Source organism: Leuciscus leuciscus, assembly GCF_965113295.1.
Source record: "Leuciscus leuciscus genome assembly, chromosome: 7".
Taxonomy (NCBI): domain Eukaryota; kingdom Metazoa; phylum Chordata; class Actinopteri; order Cypriniformes; family Leuciscidae; genus Leuciscus; species Leuciscus leuciscus.
The window spans coordinates 34,108,598-34,131,095 of NC_138731.1; the positions used below are offsets into that span (position 1 = coordinate 34,108,598).

The 22,498-nt window shown below is 37.6% G+C and overlaps 2 protein-coding genes across 3 annotated transcripts; one reads left to right on the forward strand and one right to left on the reverse strand.

Annotated features, from left to right (window-relative positions):
* The first annotated feature begins 1,209 nt into the window (after positions 1-1,209).
* Positions 1,210-17,108, forward strand: rcan1a (regulator of calcineurin 1a). Of its 2 annotated transcripts, none has more exons than XM_082175969.1 (4): positions 1,210-1,663; positions 14,889-15,062; positions 15,614-15,773; positions 15,910-17,108. In XM_082175969.1, exons 1-4 carry the CDS (start codon positions 1,541-1,543, stop codon positions 16,077-16,079), a joined length of 627 nt encoding a protein of 208 aa, XP_082032095.1. In that variant the 5' UTR covers positions 1,210-1,540; the 3' UTR covers positions 16,080-17,108. The 2 variants fall into 2 exon arrangements, with proteins under 2 accessions (XP_082032095.1, XP_082032096.1); XM_082175970.1 differs by lacking the exon at positions 1,210-1,663 and adding an exon at positions 12,756-13,932.
* A 2,352-nt stretch (positions 17,109-19,460) lies between these two features.
* On the reverse strand, positions 19,461-21,973 carry dnajc28 (DnaJ (Hsp40) homolog, subfamily C, member 28). Its single transcript, XM_082175964.1, has 2 exons — positions 21,546-21,973; positions 19,461-20,740 (listed from the first exon to the last, which is right to left on the reverse strand). The coding sequence occupies exon 2, from the start codon at positions 20,707-20,709 to the stop codon at positions 19,576-19,578; it is 1,134 nt and encodes a 377-aa protein (XP_082032090.1). The 5' UTR covers positions 20,710-20,740; positions 21,546-21,973; the 3' UTR covers positions 19,461-19,575.
* Positions 21,974-22,498: the final 525 nt, after the last annotated feature.

The following is a 22,498-nucleotide window of genomic DNA, read 5'->3' on the forward strand; positions in this document are numbered from 1 at the left end:
CATAATAATAATAATAATAAAGTAAGAATTGTCCATGTCAGAAGTCGTAGGAATAGTGTTCAGTTTTCTCTAGAATTTTTTTCAGTGACGGTACATGATAGACTTTTTTACAATGTAAACATATCATTACTAAACTAATCAGTATTAAAGTAATCATTTAGATTAGTAATGTTGAAGGCAAGTTGAGGCCTCTAACCCCTCATTTTGGGAAAATAGTCACTTATTAAATCTTTGGGAAAATAATTTACATGGCTATATATCTTGCCATTTTGTTATGTATTTGGTTTAATCTGGGTTTGTTTTGACATCTGCAGTGTCAAAAAAGGCCTGGTTTCACAGATGGGGCATAGATTAAGCCAGGATTAGTTCAATTAGGGCATTTAAGTAGCTTTTATAAATGTGCCTTAGAAAAAAACAGTGTGCATCTTGAGACATAACAATGGTAGGCCTACTGACATTTTAAAATATGTCAGTGCAAGTTGCTTCCAGTTAAAACAGCTCAAACTTGCATTTTAGTCTGGGACTAGCCTTAAGCCTTGTCTGTCAAACAATAGAGTATAATTTAAATGCACAGGTGTAAAGTTTACAAACGTGTCATTTTGTTGTGTAAAATAAAATAAAATTACATATATATATATATATATATATATATATATATGCTACATGCGACACCTACAAAATGTGAACGAATTAGAAAATGTAAAACGTCCATGTGGCATATTGCATCAACAGCACTCTATATATAAAACAAGGCATTACAATATTGCCAATGCTTTCATATATTTTGTATTTTGGCCAGAAAATGTCATTTGGATTTAATTAAATAATATCAGATAATGATATCAACATGACACGTCATTTAACAGTTTGTTCTCTTTATAATGTCAAAGAGTAGCAGTGATATACGGCTCTGCCAGAGATGAACTAATGCAAGGACAGCATATATCCGGCTGCTTGTAGGCCTATATGACTCTACTAATCTCTTTTTATGCACATTAAATGTAGAGTCTGACTTTAATGGCAAATGTTTGCAAGTCGTTTATTTTGATATTTTGCAATCTGAAGAAATACATTAAATGGGCAAACAATAAGTTAGTAAAAAAATTTACCGCTCAGTGCTTAAACCATACAACATATTTCTTTACTGTCATTTTCAGGGATGTCTTATACCGCCCCCTGCTGGAATCATTACATTTAATGATATATGAAAAAGGAAACGGGAAGTTGTCGAGTAGGTATGTCGACGAAGCTGACTGTTTTCCGCAAATGATGGTTAAATCGAGGTTGCTTATAACTTCCAGCTTAAGAGACAAACACATAGTTTATAGTTTAAAAAAGATCAACTGAACACGTCAATGCCGATTGAAAAATCGGTCCCCAAAGCATGCGTGAGTCGTTTAAGGGTGATGACATTGTCATACAGTAGACAGATAGCTTAGCTTGCCTCGCAAGCCATAAGATTTACATAAACAAAAAAAGTAGGAATTAAAACTATTTAACGACCTAGACAGTAGTTTCCTATCCGTTTCATATTTACATTATGCAGCAGTCAAATAATGAGGACAGTGAGGCCACCGTGGACGTACATTTTACCGACCTGACTGATTCACTTGTGGCCTGGAAAGTTCCTGTGGATGTTTTTGCCATTGAAAGCCCTTTAAGAGTGAGTAATATTGAATTCATACTCCTGTATCCCTCTCATGAATCTTATGTAGACTGGCATGCATATAGGCTATGACCTAAATAAGTAGACCAAAGATGCATTTATGGATGGACTATGTTCATATATTCTTGGACAATGCCATTGCATTGAACATCAAAATATCAAACCAAGTGGCATTTTCAAGGAAGATAGCACCAGCTCAATTTTCAAACAAAACACTTTACATAAAAAAAATAAAAAAAATGTGTTTTAGATTTGAGATTACAAAGCAATAGATAAACTATATAGACTATATTTGGACACCTTGTCAAACATAGCAGACATGACCATTTTTATTGTAAAAACAAAAACAAACAAAAAAACAATTTTTCTGTAGTTCAAGGCATCAGATGTTTTCTTGGTTTGACATTTGTTATCAAATGCAAAAGTTAATGGTCCACATTGACATGATAGCACCATGCAGTTATAGAGTTGCTGGCTGCACATTTATGCTGTGAATGTGTCATGCTCTATTGAATTGAGCTCTGGTGATTGTGAACTAATCTTCACCGTAATCTTATTTAATGAGCCATAAGCAGATATAATCTTTCGCCTAATGATATAATGCAAGCATCATTTGATGATTAAGCAGTTGAGATATGGTTGTATAAGTTGTTGTGTAACTGGTCAGATTAAAATTTTCCGTTGAATGCCTGTAACTTGGAAAAGACTGGCTTTTTTGTTGGTATAAAGTGTTTCAACGGCTAGTTAACCTTTTGACTGATGGAGTTTTGGGAATATTTATGGAGATTTGGACATCATTGGTGTGACTTTAATTTCCCTGACAGCTTCTTTGTTCCTCATTGTAAAAAGGAAAATAGGAACTTGGGGAAATAACATTCTCATTGTAAAAGTTTTTGAGTCAATCCAGAATTTGTGTGTGGTTTAATTCCATATGGTTTATCAAAATGAAACATTTCAACCATTTATCAGTACACTCTGTGTTTTAAAGGTGTCTTATACTTCCACCATAATTTGTTTAATGGCAGCTTATGATGTATTGAAGTAGTAGCCAGTGCTTTCAAGAAATGGAGATTTATTATATTCCTCTGCGTCCTTTGAGTTTAGGTCTGAAATATTGGAGTAATTTACAAGTCAAGTAGCTGAGTGAATAAACAAAAACAATAAATAACAACCCATAATGGACTCATTTGTTTGCTTTTTTTCCCTACAAGATTATTATGACATTGGAGTGGTGAATAGGTGTGTGTTTGTTATGGCTGAAGAAATTTTCCACTTGACGTCACTTTTGTTGAGCTGTTACACAAATCCTAGTCATCAGACAGCCTTAAGTCAAGTTGTAGACATTGTTATTATAATGTACTAGAGAAATTACTTGTTTCAACTACCCTTTTTTATACAGTCCAGTTCAGAGATTAATTTACCACAGTGACGCACTACAGAGTTTTTGTCAGTTTGTCATGCCTGGTGATAAATTAGCATTGGGGTGTATTACACAATAATGCAAGCATTGATATCCAAAGACTATAAGTTGTCTAGGCCTATAGCACAAGTAGGTTATATTTGAGTCCAGGCAACATGTTTCTGGTGTGTGCAATTTTCCAAATGTGGAAACCTTGAGTTGAATGGAAATGGGATGAGAGCATACTAGAGATAGAAAATAGTCAGCTGTTGAGAATGGATAAAATGGAAAATCTGTTCCATTGTGTTTTGCAATACGGAAACAGGAAGCAACATGTATTACAATGCTGATGGTTCCGGTTCTAAAATATGATTGAAGGAGCAGGACATGTAACCACCATAGACATTAGCTATGTTTACATGGACACCTTTTGTTGCCATAATGAAATCATTCCGATTGATGAATCTGAACGAAGTTTACATGAACGCTAAATAAAATGATCGGGTTGATGTGCACGTCTAGGTGTGTCACAAGTTTCAAATCGAATTTGATCTTTGAGCAGAGTTTCCTGCTGTTGGCACATACTAGCCATCCTCCTTTTCTTTGTTTTAAAAATAAAAAATGTCTTAATATTATCTATTTCAGGTCCTAATTAGGAGACAACGAGCACATGAAGCTTTGCGCCATGCTGCTTATATATTTCAAGCCGTAAAAACACCCCTTCCCGCGCCCAAAACAAGGCGTCTGCAGATGAGAGTCTGAAGGAAGGACTCCTGCCCCCCAGAACGCGATCGCGAATAGACCGACGGAGGGCCCCGCTTCCGCTACCTTCCACTGGTCCCTGCCCCATGCTTGGGACGGCCCTGCTGATAAGACAATGTTGTCCTGCACCTCTTCACAGACGATGAGTGGAGGGACAATTTTAGAATGACATGACATTTATAAAACTTTATACCATGGTCTGTCTGAATACTTGATTCTGATTGGCTGGAAGGAATTAAACAGGTTAATGCACAGGTCATTCCACACCGTTTAATTCCTAGTCCGTTTAAAGGGGTGGTATAATGCCCTTTTCACAAGATGTAAACTAAGTCTCTGATGTCCCCAGAGTCTGTATGTGAAGTTTTAGCTCAAAATACCCCACAGATATTTTTATATAGCATGTTAAAATTGTCACTTTTTGAGGGTGAGCAAAAACGCACCGTTCTGTGTCTGTTCCTTTAAATGCAAATGAGCTGCTGCTCGTGACACAGAGGGCGGAGATTCAACAGCTTGTGTGTGTGTGTGTGTGTGTGTGTGTGTGTGTGTGTGTGTGTGTGTGTGTGTGTGTGTGTGTGTGTGTGTGTGTGTGTGTGTTAGCAGCTCCGATTACCTCACACGGTCGGACATGCACTGAAAATTTCAAACACGTTTAGCCATTTATTTTCAAACCGGATTCAGAAAGATGGAGAGACTCAAGAAGTGACAACATGTAGAAGCAACAGGACATTTCTGAATGGTTAGTTGATGAATTTATGTAGCTTATGTGTAGTTATCTTCTAGTCATTGATTAGCATATTCTGTCTTGATAATCTATAAATCGTAAATTATCCTAAATAATTTTGAGCAAGTACATAACCAGCCAGTGTTCAACACTCTCTGCTTGCCGTAGCTCAATTCAAAATGGTAAGCTTGTAATAATGTTTTTAATTCCAGTGGTACTGGTGGATTTCCGCGGGCATCTTTGCATCATTATGTCACATCTGTACCAGAGCATGTGAGCGGAGTGGAGCGGGAGCGAGCGGGGAGCGCGAGCGGGCGGATCTTGGACAGAGCGCAGAGCGGCAAATTCAAAAGGACGGAGCGTCGCCCTATTTCCCGCTCCAATTCTGCTCCGCTCACGCCACGCATCAGTCAAAAAATGCGCCATGAAGAAGAAAAAACATATAGGCATAGCCTAAGTCGCACTGGACTATAAGTCGCATTTATTTAGAAATTTATTTCACAAAAAAAAACAAAAAAAACAATGTTACAGATGGGACAGTTCTCCGTTACGGACGTGAGCGCTCTGACAGCGGCACTAAAAGACTGCTTTAAAACTTTCACTGAGACCTCAAACAGAAAGCACAAAGGCTGTCTTTAAATTTAATTTCGTTTTGTATTAATTGTATCTTAATTTTGATCAGTGTTTCATCAACCAATTTTCTGGATTTAATAAATAAGTAAATATATTAGAAAATAGATAATCACTACACGAAGGCGCCGGCGGGTGAACCTGGAGTTTGTCTCATAAATGAACCGAAACTCAGCGTATAGCCTACTTGCCTGACAGACCTGAGACATATAAAGCCTGAAATGTCTACTTTTAAACAGAACAATTCAAAACGAAAGAAAACAGACTGCTCTCTTATGTAATCCGTATAAATGTGCATTTCTCTCTGGGGCGTTCAATACTGCGAAGATCGAGAGTCAGCATCTTTCCAGCCGACACAGACATAAAAAAAATGGTTTATTAGTAAACAATTAAAATTTCTCCTGCTATATTTTACATATACATAGGCTAATCATTAATTTTGCCGGTTCGTTGTGACAGCTTTTAGGTGCGTTATTGGCAGCGCCACCCTTACATGTTACATGAATGCATCAGCACCGAAAACATGGAGATTTTTTTCTTTTGGGGGCATTTTGTTTGTGTTCAGACTTTCTCAGTTGTCTTTAGGCGCGATGTTAGAGGACGCTGCTAATAAAATTGCTAGTATGGCCTACACATATTGGATTCACGTTTATTATTATAGGCTATTTAAAAAAAATACCCCATTTTTTTATGCCGTTCGTATCATTTTATTTTGTTGTATTTATCCGCCACACCTTGGCCGGTCCGTGAAAATTTTGTCTGATATTAAACCGGTCCGTGACGCAAAAAAGGTTGGGGACCGCTACAAGTGATATACATGTAGATTTTTTTCCTTTTTTGGAGCGAGCAGGGGGCGATTTGAGTGGAGCGCGAAGCAAACTGCGTTGAGCGCTGAGCGAAAATGAGCGGAGCGGCCTGATGTAGCTTTGAGCGGGGAAGCGGAGGGGTGAACAGTTCCGTGAGCGATGAGCGGAGATTCTCACCGCTCCACTCCGCTCATATGCTCTGATCTGTACACATAAAGAAGGAGTCTCAGCTAGTAGGCTATATTGCGTATGAGGATGTTGGAGGTGGAGATTTATAGCCTTTTCTCGCAGCACTTGATATAATTAAACTTATCAATTTGATGGCGGATCCAGAAAGGTTCAAACGACAATCACCAGTGACAACTGGAGATTCACCCGTTGTAAAACGCGAAAGACTTGGGAGAAAAAAAGAGACTGCAACCGGCCCATGCGAAAACAAGGACAAATATCAGAAGGGCATTAAATGTAGTCACGCAATGCTGATGTTGTTAACATTAACAATTTGAGAACAAAGTATAATTTGCATGGTTTGACGTGATATGATAAGCGATCGTTAGATTTAATCGGTGCGATTTACTGCAATGCGCTTTTCCCCTTAGTTGGTCAGAACAAAAGTGGATGTTACTTACTTGTTCAGACGACATTTTCCGGTGAAAATTCTTATGATGTTCATATTTCCAAAAAGTAGAATCTGTGATTGCGAATGACAGTATCCATACCACCAGCGCGTTGATTGACAGCCGCACATTCTCCTCAAAACATTGGATTCATCCGCGCTGTGCCATGCCGACTGCCGAGGCACAACGCACGTAAAGTTGATAATTCCGCGAAGAACTGCAATTGCAGATTTCGAACAGAGATGGCGACAAAGAGGAAAACTGCGGACTGCAGCTTTAAAAAGCTACTTCTTTAAAAGCAAATTATCTCCCTTTGCTTTGAACTTTGAGAATTGTAACTTTGCAGATGTTGTTTATGCTCAAACAGCAACATTACACACTAACTAAAGTTAAAAAAGTGAAATCATAATCAACCACCCCTTTAATATCCGTTCTATATTAATGCATTGTTTTCATTGAATTGCACACACACATACCTTACTCGCACACACAGAGAGCGGAGATCGCGGTGCGCACGTACAGAAACATTTAGGAGCACAAAAACGTATCAATGCTGACCGCGACTTCTAGTCAAGCGTGCCGCACAAGCCCTGAAAAGTGAAGCCAAAACGTCTCGATCGCCCCCCGGTGACTGGTCCTAGTATAGGTCATAAGCCCCGCCTCCCCGTGTTATTCAAGGGGACGTGAGACCAACTAAACACTTAAATTACACTTCAAATACCTTTTTTCCAAAGGTGGTTTCTTTCATTTGCTGTCGTTTTTATCACGCTGATGTAAGTTCAAGTGTCTGTTTCAAAAATAAGTTGGTTTTTAGTTAGTTACGTGATGCAGTGGTGTAACGTCATGATTGACAGCTGTGATTGACAGGTTCTCTGAGCGAAGTAGTCACTGAAGCACCAACGGACATTTTTTCGGGATCTTCGGAGGACTGAGGAGATTGTGTTTACTTTATTTTAACAAGCCTCTTGTCGTACTGCAATCAATTTTTAAAAAAGTGTGCAGAATGCACTCTCCCTGAGTGCATTCTGCGAGAGTGAGGGCGGAGCGTTGATTTCGCGGCTTTACTTCCTGCTCACTACTGCGCAGGTCTGGTCCCGAGATCGCTACTGCGCAGACTCAAGTTCCAATATGTCAGCACCATATCGGGACACTGGCGGCTTCAGTTCTCATCAATGGAAGAGAGCGAAGGGGCGTCGTCCATCTTTTTTTACAGTCTATGCTTCTAGTAATGAATTCGTTTCGCTACTGAATCGCTACATTATAGGCCTATTCCTCAGCAACGAGGGGGTTACATCGCTATTTTTAAGCAATTAAACTCACTGCTTCGTTGTTAATAGATAGAGATGCTCATGCATCTCTCTCTCTCTCTCTCTCTCTCTCTCTCGATCGATAGATATAATTAATTCAAATAAATGCTATAATTCATTTATTGAAACAAATGTAATCTTACTCACTACTTTATTTCTGTGTCTTATTTCAAGCGGGCAGAGTGCTAGATCTGACAAGCCATAACTGACGAGAATAACGGTCAACTTTACCCTTCCCTCAAATATTGCGCTGCAAACATCAATAACAGCTTTATGTTGTCAATGCTGGCTAATGACCATGGTATAGGCTAAGCGGGATTATCCACAGCTAGTGGAGGCAACCACACTCTGCTTCGTGTGGTTCCTTCCTTGCCTCAACGTTCTGCATTAAAATGGTTTAATGCATAGCTAGCCGAGGATTATCCCTTATACATATTCAACAACAACAGCTTGTTCCATCATACGTCATTACCTTATAGTTCTGCGTCGTTGCACATGCGCAGAACTCTCCAGTTTCAGTTTTCAATCCGATCAAGTGTTCACATGGCCTATCAAACGAATTAGAAAAGGTCTTAAACCACCCCTTACATTCTGAATGAAATTTAAATAGAATTTGGCCAATTAATTCTGATTGATGGTTACATCATGTGACTTTCTTATTTTGACTGTGCTACTAGTCCGATTACAGATGGATTAGGGTAGGCCTACTGTAAACGCAGATACTGAGAGGGACACAGCCTCCCAAAAATTCAGTTAGTGATCAATCAGTATGAGTTTTTCAATGGCAGAAACATTTTGGTTATCTTGAGTTAAAAAAAATTAATTATTTAGCCTACATTCTTGCGGAGGAGCCTTGTATGAAACTGTTGTAAAATAGCTGATATACACTTGTTATTGGATAATAAATTGAATTCTGCGTTAATGGGTAAAGTTACTACTGCAGTTTGTCTAACATCATCCTTTAGGTTGAAAACATATTCTATACAATTATGCTGCCAGTGTGACATTAGACTTCAATCGCCCCTATAGAAAGCATATTTACACTGTCTGAATCGTTCCCTATCCTCTTTATAGTGCACTATGTGCCATTCACCATGTAGAAAATACTAAATGTGTGAAGAAGTGACTGATTTTAGACGCAGCTTAAGCGTCTGTGTCTATGTATCTATTTATCTATTTAATGTAGGGAGATTGGACAGAAAATCGAATGAGAAGCTGAAGTGCAGAGTGATGTCATCAAAATCGTTGATCCATATTGGCTGAAGTGAGAGACGCTTATGTCTTCTAAATGCAAATTTTGTCATTGTTTTGGAGCACACTAGTTTATAAATAAACTTAAGGCTAACATATTCATATTAAAAGCCAAAATAACTTCCATTTTGATTTCACAGGGAATTTAAGAGAAGATGATAATGACAGAATTTAAATTTTTTGTAGAACGGTCAATTTAAATGTGGTAAGCCTAAAGCCACACAAACTTTAATTGGGTGCATGTTTTCATGCACAAGTTTCACTGGAATAAACAGTTTCTTTTTGCTTTTTCACCAGTTCTTAGCTCGTATTTTGACTTTGCTTCTTTCTTTCTTTTTTTACCTCCATAATGCAGATGATCATCATCTCCGCCCCAGAAAACAAACCTAATTTCAGAACCTATCATTGTAGTATCATCTTCCACCCTCAGTTCTTTGAACTTGCCTATTTACAGTGGAACAGTTGTAAACAAACTAGTGCAATACATGCAGTTTTGTGATCCACCTGTATGCTGTTTTCCATCTGCTTTCAACTCAAGCTAATGACCATTTAACAGCGTGGGAGGTCTAAAGTCTTAAAGGGACAGTTCACCCTAAAATGAAAATTAAGTCATAAATTACTCACTCTGGTGTTGTTCTAATGCTGTATGCCCTTCTTTCTTTATTTCAACCAGCATCAATCTTTTAAAAAAAAGTCTGATCCCATGCGACACGTCGTATATTCCAAGTGCTCTGGTACTCACCCAGAAAAAGTACACGTTGTGAGAAATCAAGATTTAATAAAACTCAACAAGAAATAAAACGCCTAGAAATCCCCGAAAAAACATCCGAGTACTTTCTTCACTGAGTTCAATATCTCCGGACCGGAGTCACAGTCAGAATGACAGTTGACAGATGTGAACGCGTTAACTTCGTTACGACGAACACAACGCATATATTTACCTCTACCTTCTCTTACTCAGAGAAGGATGGGAAGGTACATGGATGGTATTTCATGTCGCGTTTTTGTTCATCTTAATTGCTCTCAACAGCCAAAAATCGTTCTCCTGCCACATTCACCATTTGCTTATAATATGAATTTTGTTCAAGTTTCCACATGTACAACCTATATTCACAATATACATGAGGATCATCTTCTGTTTTTATGACTATGTGTTGCAAACAAAGAAATGCTTGTCTATTGTTTTCATGTGAAAGTGTTGTGTAGTTTAGGCCATTGTAAATTGAAACATAAATCAAAAGCCTAATTTCCAAGGCTTTATTGATCTTTGCTGCTTTAGTTTAACTAGTTAAGAAACACTTTTCTGGGATATATGTGGCTTTTTTTGTGTGTGTGGTTATTCACAGTCAGCTGAGTTTCTCATGATGAAAAAATCCACTTTGGTTGCTGCTTTCTGTGGAAAGTCTGGATGGAGTTTTGACGCTTGCTCTGAGCGACATGGGTCCTCGAGCTGTCATAAACTCAGCTGGGTGTCTCAGTGGAAAATATAAGCTGTTCTTTTTAAATGTGTCAGATGAATTCACATTCCCTGAGCAAACCTATTCTGATATCAAAACCACAGCTAGGGTCTTATAAGCAAAACACTGACTCATTTGACTCAAACTTTCTTGGAAGTTCGAACCCACTTCCTGAATTGGTGCTTCTAAACATGAAATGTGCCATTTAAGTGGACAAATGAGTGACATCAGCCTGTAGGCTAAGTCATGCTCATAGTTTCTGAAAGCTTGAAATGGAGCAAAGTCCTTAACCTCGGGTCAGTTCCGGCTATTATTTTTAGGTAGGCTAATAATATGTGCTCTCTACACCTTGTGCCATGGCCCACTTTCCACCTTTACACACATTTATATATGATGAGTTCATTTGCTAAGAAATAGAAAGCAGATAATTTTATTTTCCATTACATTGATTGCAGATAATAAATTCATTACAACGACAGAAAATAATACTTAATAATTTCCTCTGGGGGTAGACAAGAATTTATTTAGCCATTTGACTAAATAATGACCTGTTACTTGCGTAATACGTAATTATTTTATCCACATAAAGTTATTTTTAAGTTCTTAATTTGCCAATACATAAATGGTAAATATAAGAATTTAATTTCCTTTACATTGACGGTAGATAATTTAATTTGCTTTTACTTTGATAATTATTATTATTATTATTATTAATAATAATTAAGTAACATCAATTTAAGGCAAATTCAGTTGTAAAAAAATAATATTAATTATTATTATTATTATTATTATTATTAAATACTTTTAAAAACGTTATTTGCAGTAGATGATATTTTTCTTGCTGTAACTTTTATGTTTGATAATCCTTTTATTTGCTGTAACTTAAACAGTATATAAGAACCTAAATTTGTAATTACAGTAGATTATAATATTTGTCATAACGTTGATGGACTTAGCTAATATTTTGGATCTAGCCATTCAACTTGTTTTACGCTTCTGACTGGAAAGAAATGTTTTTAATGTATAATGTTTTTCATAATAACACCTGTCAGATGCTTTCCACCCGTATAAAAGCATACACAAAATACAGCAACACAATGCTGCTCTGTTCACCATTTTCCACCCTGTGTTTCTTCCTCATTGTTATTTGGTTTCATGTTTTTTTTTTTTTTTTTTTTTTTTTTGCTTTTCCATTCTCTAATAAGAGGCTTTGTTCCACTGGAATCCCAGCTTTTGACTAAAACATCTGCACACATGACTGACAGATGCCTATGGCTAGTGTAGATCGTATCTCTTATCTCTTTACCAGATTGAGAGGTGGAAAGTTTGTGTGGAAAGAATGGGAAGAATGTTCACTTCAAGGTTTTATATAATTTGAGAGATATAATTAGTCAGAGATAAAAGAAATGTGCTTGTGATTATGTGCATGGACTGAAGAATTTAGTTCTGTTCTGTTTTGGATGTTAAAATCCATTCGAAATCCGTCTCCAGCATCCCACAACTTTTTCCAGTGCAGTTTTCCCCTCTTCTGTACTCTCTACTCTCCTCTGTAATAAAATGGCAATAATTATAAAAAAAAATATTAAAAAAAATGTTTTAGAAAGTAGTCTCTTATACTCTTATAGAAGGCTGTGTTTATTTGATTTATAAAAAAAAAAAAAAGTAAACCGGCAATATTGTGAAATATTGTTACAATTTAAAATAACTGTTTTCTGTTAAATGTATTTTAAAATGTAGTTTATTCCTGTTAACTGCAAAGCTGAATTTGCAGCATTGTTACTCCAGTCCTCAGTGTCACATGATATTACAGAAATCATTAGAATATGAGATTTCGTGTGCAAGAAACATTTTTAATTATGTCATATAAAAATGGTAGTGCTTTTTAATAGTTTTGCGGAAACCGTGACCACTTTTTTTCAGGATTCTTTGATGAATTGAAAGTTCAAAAGAACATAATTTATTTGAAATAGAAATATTTTGTAAGATTACATTGTGTCATTTTTATTTGCATTTAGCATTATTTTTTTCTCAATGCTGTCCACAGACCAGCAAGTTTATTTATTTTTTATTATTATTATTTTTTTTAGAACTGCATTTTAAGTGTTATCAATAAATATTCCCAATTTTAATTAAAAGGCCAAATGTGTTTACCTTCTTAGAAGATTACAGTTAATATTCTCTGTGCATCAGCTGTACCGTCGTCAGTTAGTAAGTCTCGATGTTTACACAATCGACAGGGAGAATATGGATAGTGTTTCTAATACTTGCAAGACTCGGAGAGAATAACGTCATGCAGATCAGTGTTAAAAATAAGCCTGACAATGTGACAGCTGAATGCCACTTAAACAGATAGCAAAAGAAAAGCTGCTCTTCAATAATAACGGGACAAATCCACAGCCCCTGGAGTCAGACAGGAGAAAACGAGAGGAATTAACACCCATGGAAAATATGCTGCGGGCAGCGCTTGATAACACAGCTGCCCTTCTGCCCAGCTCAGCTGATTTAGATTTTCCATCAAGATGGGAGGGGAAGCGTAAAAGAGATATACAGTGAGATGAGCGATACAGATCATTGTTTTACCACACCGTGTGTCCTGAAATAGTGTGACTGAATTGAGCAGAGTTTGGCCGAACTGAATCTGAGCCGCATGGAAAGCAGTGTCACATAGTTTCCAGGACTTGCACTCTCAGGGTGTGTGTATGTGTGTGTGTGTTTGTCTATGATTAGTCAGCAGAGCCATTGGTTTCAGTACAGAATGGAAAAGGTGAGGCGGAGTCTGCAGTGGGCGGAGCCTGTTGTTGTGCGGTTGTGAGGGACCTTTATATAAAACGAGACGGATGAGTGAGCTGCAGTCTTACCAAGCATTCCAGACGTTTGATCGGTAGTGCAGGAGCACTGACGATTCCAGAAGATTCTTTCTCAGCAAAGAAGCGTCACGTGACCACAGTAGCCTACAAAGACGCTGGGCTTATATTTGTGTGTGCATTACTCAGTTTGACCCATTTCCTTTCTGAAAATGCTCAAGGCTCTCCGCGGGACTGAGACCGCCTGAGAAGTACAGGGAAAGCAGGAGCGAAGAGGGTGATTTCGAAAGCATTTGTTTCCTGAAGCAGGCGTCACTCGTGTCTTCACGCTGGGGAAGGCACAACGGACACGTCTCAACCCCTCCTGCCCTTTACGTTCTCTAAGCTCTCAAGTCCTCCGGAGGATCCGTCAACGGGCTTCAGTCATGCACCTGAAAACCATGAAGTGCAACCCTTTCTGCCTTATCGCTTCCTTAGAGGATCTGGATATGTTTAACAGACCCGAAGAGAGGGTAAGGCTTCATTGACATGGTGCCTTACAATATGGAAATAGCATTACACTTTAAATAAATACTAGAAAAAATGAATTAAACTGCTGGAATATAGTTGTTTCAGCCATTAATCAGAATGAATGACAATAATAGAAAGAGATCCGAAAGCTGTTTGAATACCCTTATATAACCTTTTGTCTTTATTGATGATGACTAAATTTGATTTGTGCTTTATGTGTGGTTTGGGGTTGACCAAATGACCTACTTGTGTATCATTTATGTATTAAGCTAATGATCAGTTGGTTGGTTGTGGTAGGGGTGGTTAGATCATGGAATAAGATGCTGTTGGAACATTTAATGAGCGTTTGTATGGACAGTTTGGGTTTTTTGAATCTGACGTAAGCTCTTACGCACACATGCATACACTACACTTATAACTTGCCCAATAGGAATAACCCAGGATTTGTGGATCATACTCTACTAAATCTCTGCATAGCTTGAAATGGTCCATCAGGATAGTACTTCTGCATGTTCACACTGTGCAGTAAGTCTCTGTTACCTTGGAAACCAATATCTTGTCGAGCACTGGCAGACGTGGTCATTTTTAGGATGTGTATTAGATTAGTACTATGTGCGTCAGTAAGGTTTAATATAGAAGCGTTTACTGAATAACAATCTGGCAGTATCCCCAAAAACAAGATAAATGGATTCAGCACCATAAAGTCTTACGAGCGCAGTCTCGCCACAGGGTGGTTGGTAATCTAGTGGTTTAGGATTAAGTTTTTTTTTATAAAGGTTGCCAGTCTGAGCCTAATTGGAGGTACACTTTCAAACACTTGACATCAGATTACACCACAGGGAATGTTTATTTATGTACTCTTCTTGCTTCAACAGCAAAACGTTCATTTCTTACTACTGTTTCCATGAAGATACATTGTCGGATGTATTAATTTGAGATGTTTTCCTCTCACCCACAGGCTAGTTTTGAGGATCTGTTCCGTGCCTTTGACCGAAACGTCACCTTCCAGTTCTTTAAGAGTTTCCGTCGGGTGAGGATAAACTTTACCAATGCTCTGGCCGCTGCGGAGGCAAGAGCAAAACTCCACAAAAGTGACTTCAGCGGCAGGGAGGTGCGACTCTATTTTGCCCAGGTATGTCACCTAAAAGTGGCCTATAAAAATATGTGTGTGTAAAATATTTTTATTATTATTTGTATATATTAATATAATAAAATTATTATATAATTGTATCATTTAATAACAATAAATATCTTTATTATCTTTAATTTTATTATTTTTATTAAAAAAAAATTCAACTTGATTCTGATTGGTCAGTTTTGGCATTCTGCAGTCAGATGTTTGTATAAATGACTTTGCATCAGGGTTTATTTTACAATAACAATGAACTAACTATAACTGTATAAACAAAACAAATAAATAATAACATTGTTATTATATTGTATATTATTTAATAAATATTTGTATTATTATCTATTATATATATATATGTGATGTGTATATATAACAGTTATGACTGCTAAACTTTAATGCCTTTCCACTTTGTGTCAGGATTTATTTAGCAATAATGACCAACTGACTGTACATTATTCCTTAATTATTCCTGTTTATTGCATCACACCTGGTTATTTGCCTGCTTTTTGTGTACTTATTATCAAAAAAAAATGTATCATTCTTTTTCCTAGTCTGTGCACATTGGCAGTCCACACCTGGAGCCTCCTAAACCAGATAAGCAGTTCCTGCTGTCCCCTCCTCCGTCACCTCCTGTGGGTTGGGAGCAGGCAAAGGACGCCACACCTGTCATTAACTATGACCTTCTGTGTGCCATCTCCAGACTAGGGCCAGGTACAACACATGTCTCACATTCTCAATTAATTTTTTTTCTGAATGGTCCATACTTCTGAAATAGGTCAGCGATTTAATTATTAATTTCATTTGGCCTGCTTTGAGCTTCTACGAATAAATTCTCTCTGTACGGCAGGTGAAAAGTATGAGCTCCAGCCAGGAACTCCCACCACTCCCAGCGTGGTTGTTCATGTTTGCGAGAACGATCAAGAAAGCTCAGGAAATGAGGAGGACATGGATGGTGGCAGACGTCCACGTCCAAAAATCATCCAGACCCGTCGTCCAGAATATACTGTCACGCAGTGATCCTAGAGAACCTCTCATTGTGCCATAATCTTTGCTTTACTATCACAAGACCCTCTGGGGATCTGCAGAGGCACACAGTTGGTTCTCCTGACCACTAGAGGACGCCTTAAGACAGAACCTCAGCCCTGTGGAGAGAGACATGATGTATCTGTCCACTGTCTCATTGGACAATGGGGTTCACTGCATGCGTTCGTTTGATGGTAGAGTGACTCATGTTTCTGCAGGCTGGGGGTTTTCAAGAGTGCTTTCATTGGTAACTGTGGCCATGGAGAACATCAGTCTCATATTGTGTAGTGTTTTTTGGATCTTGGGAAGCATGTTGAATCCCAGTCATTGGGTGTGTTGATACGATTACTTTGTATTTCGTTTTAGTTCAGCTTGATATTTTCAAGCTCTTATTTAATTAACACTCAAGTACAAGATTATTGGAACTTGAACTAGAGTAAATGCTGACTATGAAGTAAAATAATTTTTCCCATTCATATGGCAATTGTAAGTCTCATTCCACCTTGTGCCTCAGCATGTTCCTAAATTACAGAATCACAATTTAGTGCTCTCGTATGACTAACATTTTGGTTTGTCTAGATGTCCACAGCTTTTTTTCTGGGGGAAGGTGAGTTAGGGTATATGAGAGTCCATTGTTTTAACGTATTTAACCAAACATACTTTTTTTTAAATTCCCAAAATAGTCTTTAAGATGCGTTTTTAGGATGTACTGAAAGGAATGGTCCTCAATTTCATGCACTTGAGTCATTTGTAGGACCATAACACTGTAATCAGTTTTGATTGAGGACTGTTACACTCTTACCAGGATGAACATCAATTGATTTTATTACATGAAGCTTAATAATATATTTCTGATGCCTTTTACTGTTTGTAATGTCTGTATATAATGGTATATGTTGTTTTGTTTTTTTGTATTTTACTTGGTTTTGAAAATGTCACTGACTTGGAAATGGCTTGGGTGTTTGTCCTGTCATAAATAACAGCCATAACATGTCATTAAAATAAGTTGTTTTTCTTCACAAAGTTGTTCTGGCCTTTTTAAGCAAAACTGTATTTTAGTCTGCAATATTGTGAGTGTTCTGACTTTCAGCCCACATGCCTCTTGAGTTTTATGCATTTAGTCATTTTCAAAAGATGACTCAGCGTACATCCAGTATGCTGGTATGGCAATCATGACGCAAGTCGAGGACTTTTCAAGGATATGTCTCTCTTTCTTTTTTTTGCCTTGAAATAGAATCTGTAAAAGTCTCGAATGCCTTCCTGCCTGCCTCAATGTACGCCATTGTTCAACTTGCGTGTGGAGTTATTTAGCATCAAGGTCAAGCTGGCAGAGGTGATAGAAATATCTACTGTCTCCATGTGACTCATGCCCATCTCCACCAACATATCTTTTAACTAGCTTGTTAAAGTCAAAAAGATACATTGAAAAACATCACTCTGTCCTACATAACTGTTAATTAGGGATGGGGCTGATCTGTTCAGAATTTCATTGGTCAGCTAGTTTTTTTTTTCAGACTCAGACTTTTCTCCCTGAAGAAGCTGATGACCTTGGCTTGTTAGATTCATTAAAGCTGTTGACATTTTAAGAGGGTTGGATCATCGAGTAAGTCTCTCCATGTTCATAATGGGGTGGAACCATGATCTCAGATACTATCCTGTCTTCCTTAGTCTATTTTTTTAAGGTACGACACAAAGGACTAGCAGGGAATATTCACACCACAATTTTTGGCTTCTCTTGCAGTAAACCAAAAGTTCATATTTCCACCAAAGACTATAAGGTATGTTTGTTATAATCATATGATTTTATATAATATTCTTTTCTTACTGAAATATATATATGTGTGTGTGTGTGTGTATATATATATATATATATATATATATTTGATTATATTTTATACTGAGCACTTGTTGGCTGCATTGCCTGCACAAGGTTTAATTTTCCAATTTTAAATAAAATATATGTACTTTTTATGTATCAATTTTGCATACCATTCGCCAATGCTTGAGTATTATTTTTATGTTATTAATTATATTTTAATATATAGCTAAATGTAATTTATTCAGCAGGCTGTACTCCAGTCTTCAGTGCACATGATCCTTCAGAAAGCGTTCAATGCTGATTTATAATATTGAACCATTATGCTGTTTAACATTATTGTGGAAACCGTAATACTTTTTTCCACAATTCTTTTAGCACAAGAAAGATCAAAGGAGCAGCATTTATTTGAAATATAAATCTTTTGTCGAATTAAAAATGTCTTTAATGTCACTTTAATTCATCATTGCAGAATAAAAGTTTTTTTTTATTTTTTTTATTTTTTATCTTACAGATCTCAAACTAGTGTGTATACATAAGTACAATTATTTTCAAACATTTAGGCTTTAGCATTTAGATCAAAATAGTAAGATGAGGAAATAATTCAGTCAAGTGTGTTCAAACTTTTGACTGGTTTAATATATTTATAAGTATTCCATCAGATAAATTAAATAAGTTATGAAAAATAATAATGATGGATTCTATCTGTATTTATTGAGTTTGATGTCTAAATCAACAGTGGGAAGAATGCTAGAGCAGAACTACACAGTTGTGCATTCTCTGCTGGTATCCTGGTTGCAGCACTACTTCAATGAGACATGGGCAATGGGAGCAGCTCCATACGTGCCTCCACATCATCCACCTTTGCATCTGAGTGGAACTCCGGTAAATGATCAAGGTCACGGCATGATCTACATCTGTCTGATGGTGGGACTCTTCAGTTTCTTTACCTTTGGCATCATGTTCAGCTATATCCGCTCAAAGAAGGTGGAGAACTCACAGGATCCGTATCATCAGTATATAGCCAAAGACTGGGGTAGTATAGCATCTCCTGTTGTCATCAGCAACCCGTCTGCTCTGGGACACCTTCCAGGGTACAGTGGAAGACACCAGGAGTGGGCCTAGATTACTATTGTTGACTTCTTTTATCTCCATACAGAGTATAAATTTGATTTTCTGTTTCATTAAATCGAAAAATATATATATTTATATGTCTCTGTTGTTAATGTTCATTTAATTGAATTCAACATTCAGTTTTGTTTTATAAATGGTACAGGTTCATCTCAACTGCAGTCTTAAGGCTAGTGCACAATATCCCAACAAACACCAGCCTCCAACAGTTGAGGGATTTTGTTGGATCAGTGTGTTATTCCTGTAGGCATTTGTTGTAACAAAATGAACATGTGCAATTGGCATCTGTAAGGTCATGGAATGTTTGAGATTTCTGGTAGGATTTTCAAACAATATGTTACATATTTATATTTAGTATTTATTCATCAACAACAAGGTATTATTTATTGCCTTTAATCTTCTGATAGTGTTTAATAAGCAAGACAATAATTGTTTCATACTTTATTACACTTATAATAAGAACATGGAAGGGGCAAATAAATTTGAATCACACTAATAATAGGCCAATAGGTGAATTACAACTCTGCATTTTTGAATGCAGCCTCATTTAAGTAGATTCTGCATCCATGTGATGAGTCCTTGTCTGGTGTGCTGAGATGTTCTTGCTGTCTCCATCTGCTCATCTTGCTTCATTTCTTTCTCTCTTTCCTTCTCTTGCCTGAGCAGCTGATCAGTTTTCAGTATTTTCTCCAGCTCTCTCTTCAGGCTATAATGCACCATCTGCCTGCTCATGAGAGGGACAATTAGGTTGAAATTGTCCACTTTCTTGTTGAGTTTCCCCAGTTCATCAGCAAACACAGCGCAGTGCTCCTTCCACTGGAGGGTTTCAGAGTGTCTCATGGGTTCCCCCAGCCTGGCCCTGACCTTCTGCAACTTTTCCCTCATTTTAGAGATGGTTTCCCTGATCTCCTTCTGTACCACAATCCATTCAGGCTGGTAACCGTTGTCAATGAGGATTCTGTTGAGGTTGTGAGTCATGGGGTCCATATACGGGTTATGATCAAACTTGTTGAGCGGTTTGCCGGTGCCACTGAGGTTCTGGAAGTCTCCACGGGCCATAGACTCCTGGATGAGGTCCTCAACCAGCCTCTCTACCGCCTGAGTGATTTTGATCTTCTTGCTGCGCAAGCGTGCATCCCGGGTCACAATGGCTCCTTCTTCCGCTGCCGCCTTCTCCATCTCCTTGCGTCTGTACTCCAGAACCTGGTCGGTGGCGCGGTCAACGCGAATCTGCCGGTACTGTCGTTCTCTTTGACTGGGAGTGCCAGAACCAACTCCTTCAAAACTGAGGTAATGTCTGTGTTGAGGGGCATTACCTTTAACTTTATCATCCTCTTCTTCCTCCAGCGATTGGTTGTACTGTGAGACAGACTTCTGCCGGCCGAGGTGAGTAAGCACAGCCCGATAGGCCTCCTCTATCTGAGAAAAAAGAGCCGCATCTGCCGTGGGAGCACCGGAATCTGGATGGTAGAGTTTGGCCATGCGTAGGTAAGCCTCCTTGACCTCTGCAGGCCCGCTGGCTCCATCGTCAGGCAGCTGCAGCAGACGGTAGCTCTCTCTCAAGCTGTGGATGTTAGCTCTAGAGCTGAGGGCTCGCTGGCTGAGGGAACAGTACAGAGGCAGGAGAGAAATGCGAAGGTCCCCGCTGTGTAACCGTAACAATAGCCAGCAGTTCATTGTGCCAATATGCAAACAGCACCGGAATATACTGAAATTACAAGATAAAGCTGAAAATAATTAACATTTGAGTTACATTTTTTGTATTCATTCATTGCTTTAGAAATAAACTATCAAACCAAACACTAAGTTATGCAAAGTTATACAAAATAAATACGAATATTGTAATATCGTCCCCTTGGAATTATAAGGTTCTATCTGACATTTTTGTCAAAATTTAGTTATTCACATATTCTTATTCTGTGACCACTTCTTTACATTATGTGATGATGTTTTTTTTTTAAGTTGTGTACATTTTGGAACTTTTTATTTAGAAAATAAAAAAGTTCTTTCTACACAGTCGAATGGAATGCAAAACCTTTAAAGCTCAATATCTCAAAACTGCTCAGAACGCAGATAGAACCTTATCATTCCAAGGGGACGATATGTCACTGGAAAAATCTAAGATTTGAGACAAATATAATAATATTAGTGTATAAAAAATAAAAATGACAGCACTAATATTTATGATATGTCTCCTGATATCTTCAAAAGTTAAACCGTCGAGCTTTTATTTTGGCGGAAAACCGTCAATGAAATTAGGGCACAATGGCATACATTTCATATAGTGTTATTACTTGTTAGCATAATAGCTTATTGCTACGTCAGATTTTACATAGTGTTGTCAATAACTCGTGCGCTAGTGTTTCTAGATGATTACGATAAACCTATTTGATTATAGTCCACAAAATACTCCAGTGTTATTGGACAGGTTTGTTGTAGTATGCTCAAAACTACATATCAAACATGAACACATTTGGGTCATTCAGCCTAAAAACAGTATAACAAGGACATACCAAGCTCGGATTTCTCCACTGCAGCGTGAGTTAGGTCACCATGTATTTAGGTTATATATATGACACCGTTTTGAAAGAAAAATGCACTGGAGTTTGTTGTTATATATTAATGTCGAACAGCTTGCTGGGAAATGTAGTCACTGTTTCCAGGGTAAAGCGCGTGATCTAATTTGTCCTTTAGATGGCGACAAAAATCAACAGCTGACTATTAGAGACATTATAACAGGCTTAATTCTTTCTCTTTAAAAAAAGTATTTATTAAAAATATATCTAGACTAGCCTACTGCTGTCCTCTTTGCACAGTGATTTAGTCTGGAGAAAATGTGACCATTCTGGAAACAATCCAGGGCCAGGGATGTGTTTCCCAAAAGGATTGTGAGCTAAGTTGATCTTATAGAGACCATTGTTGCCAATAGTTCTGTGATAGGCTTACAATGCTTTTGAGAGACTGCTTTTCCAGGCTGGTTTGAGGTGTTTTTTTTCCAGCAGGGTTCATCATTTGCTCCATCTAATTGCATAAATAAGTGTTAGGCCTATTTATGATGTTAATGAATTAGTATTACACTGCCTTAATAATTGGCCAGACCCAGATGACATTAGCTCACTTTCTCTCCACCACTGACAGCAGAAGGTTAATGTGTGTTAATGGGTGGAGTGCAAGTGACTGGAACAATGTTTTTCCATATTGCGATCACATGAACTCTACTAAATTGGACTGTGTAAGAAGCCAGCCAATTCATGCACATGTAGTGCATTGTGGTGAATGAGCTAATGACATACTGAGGGGTCCAAAAGTCCATTTCATTAAAAATGATCATCATTTTATCATTATATTTGGTTTGTCCCTTTTTTACTATAATAACAGTGCTCAAGCTGCATGAACTCATGAATTTTTCTTATTCATTTTATGCCAGAACCCCTCTTTGTTTTAAATTTTTTCAAAGTCCTAAACT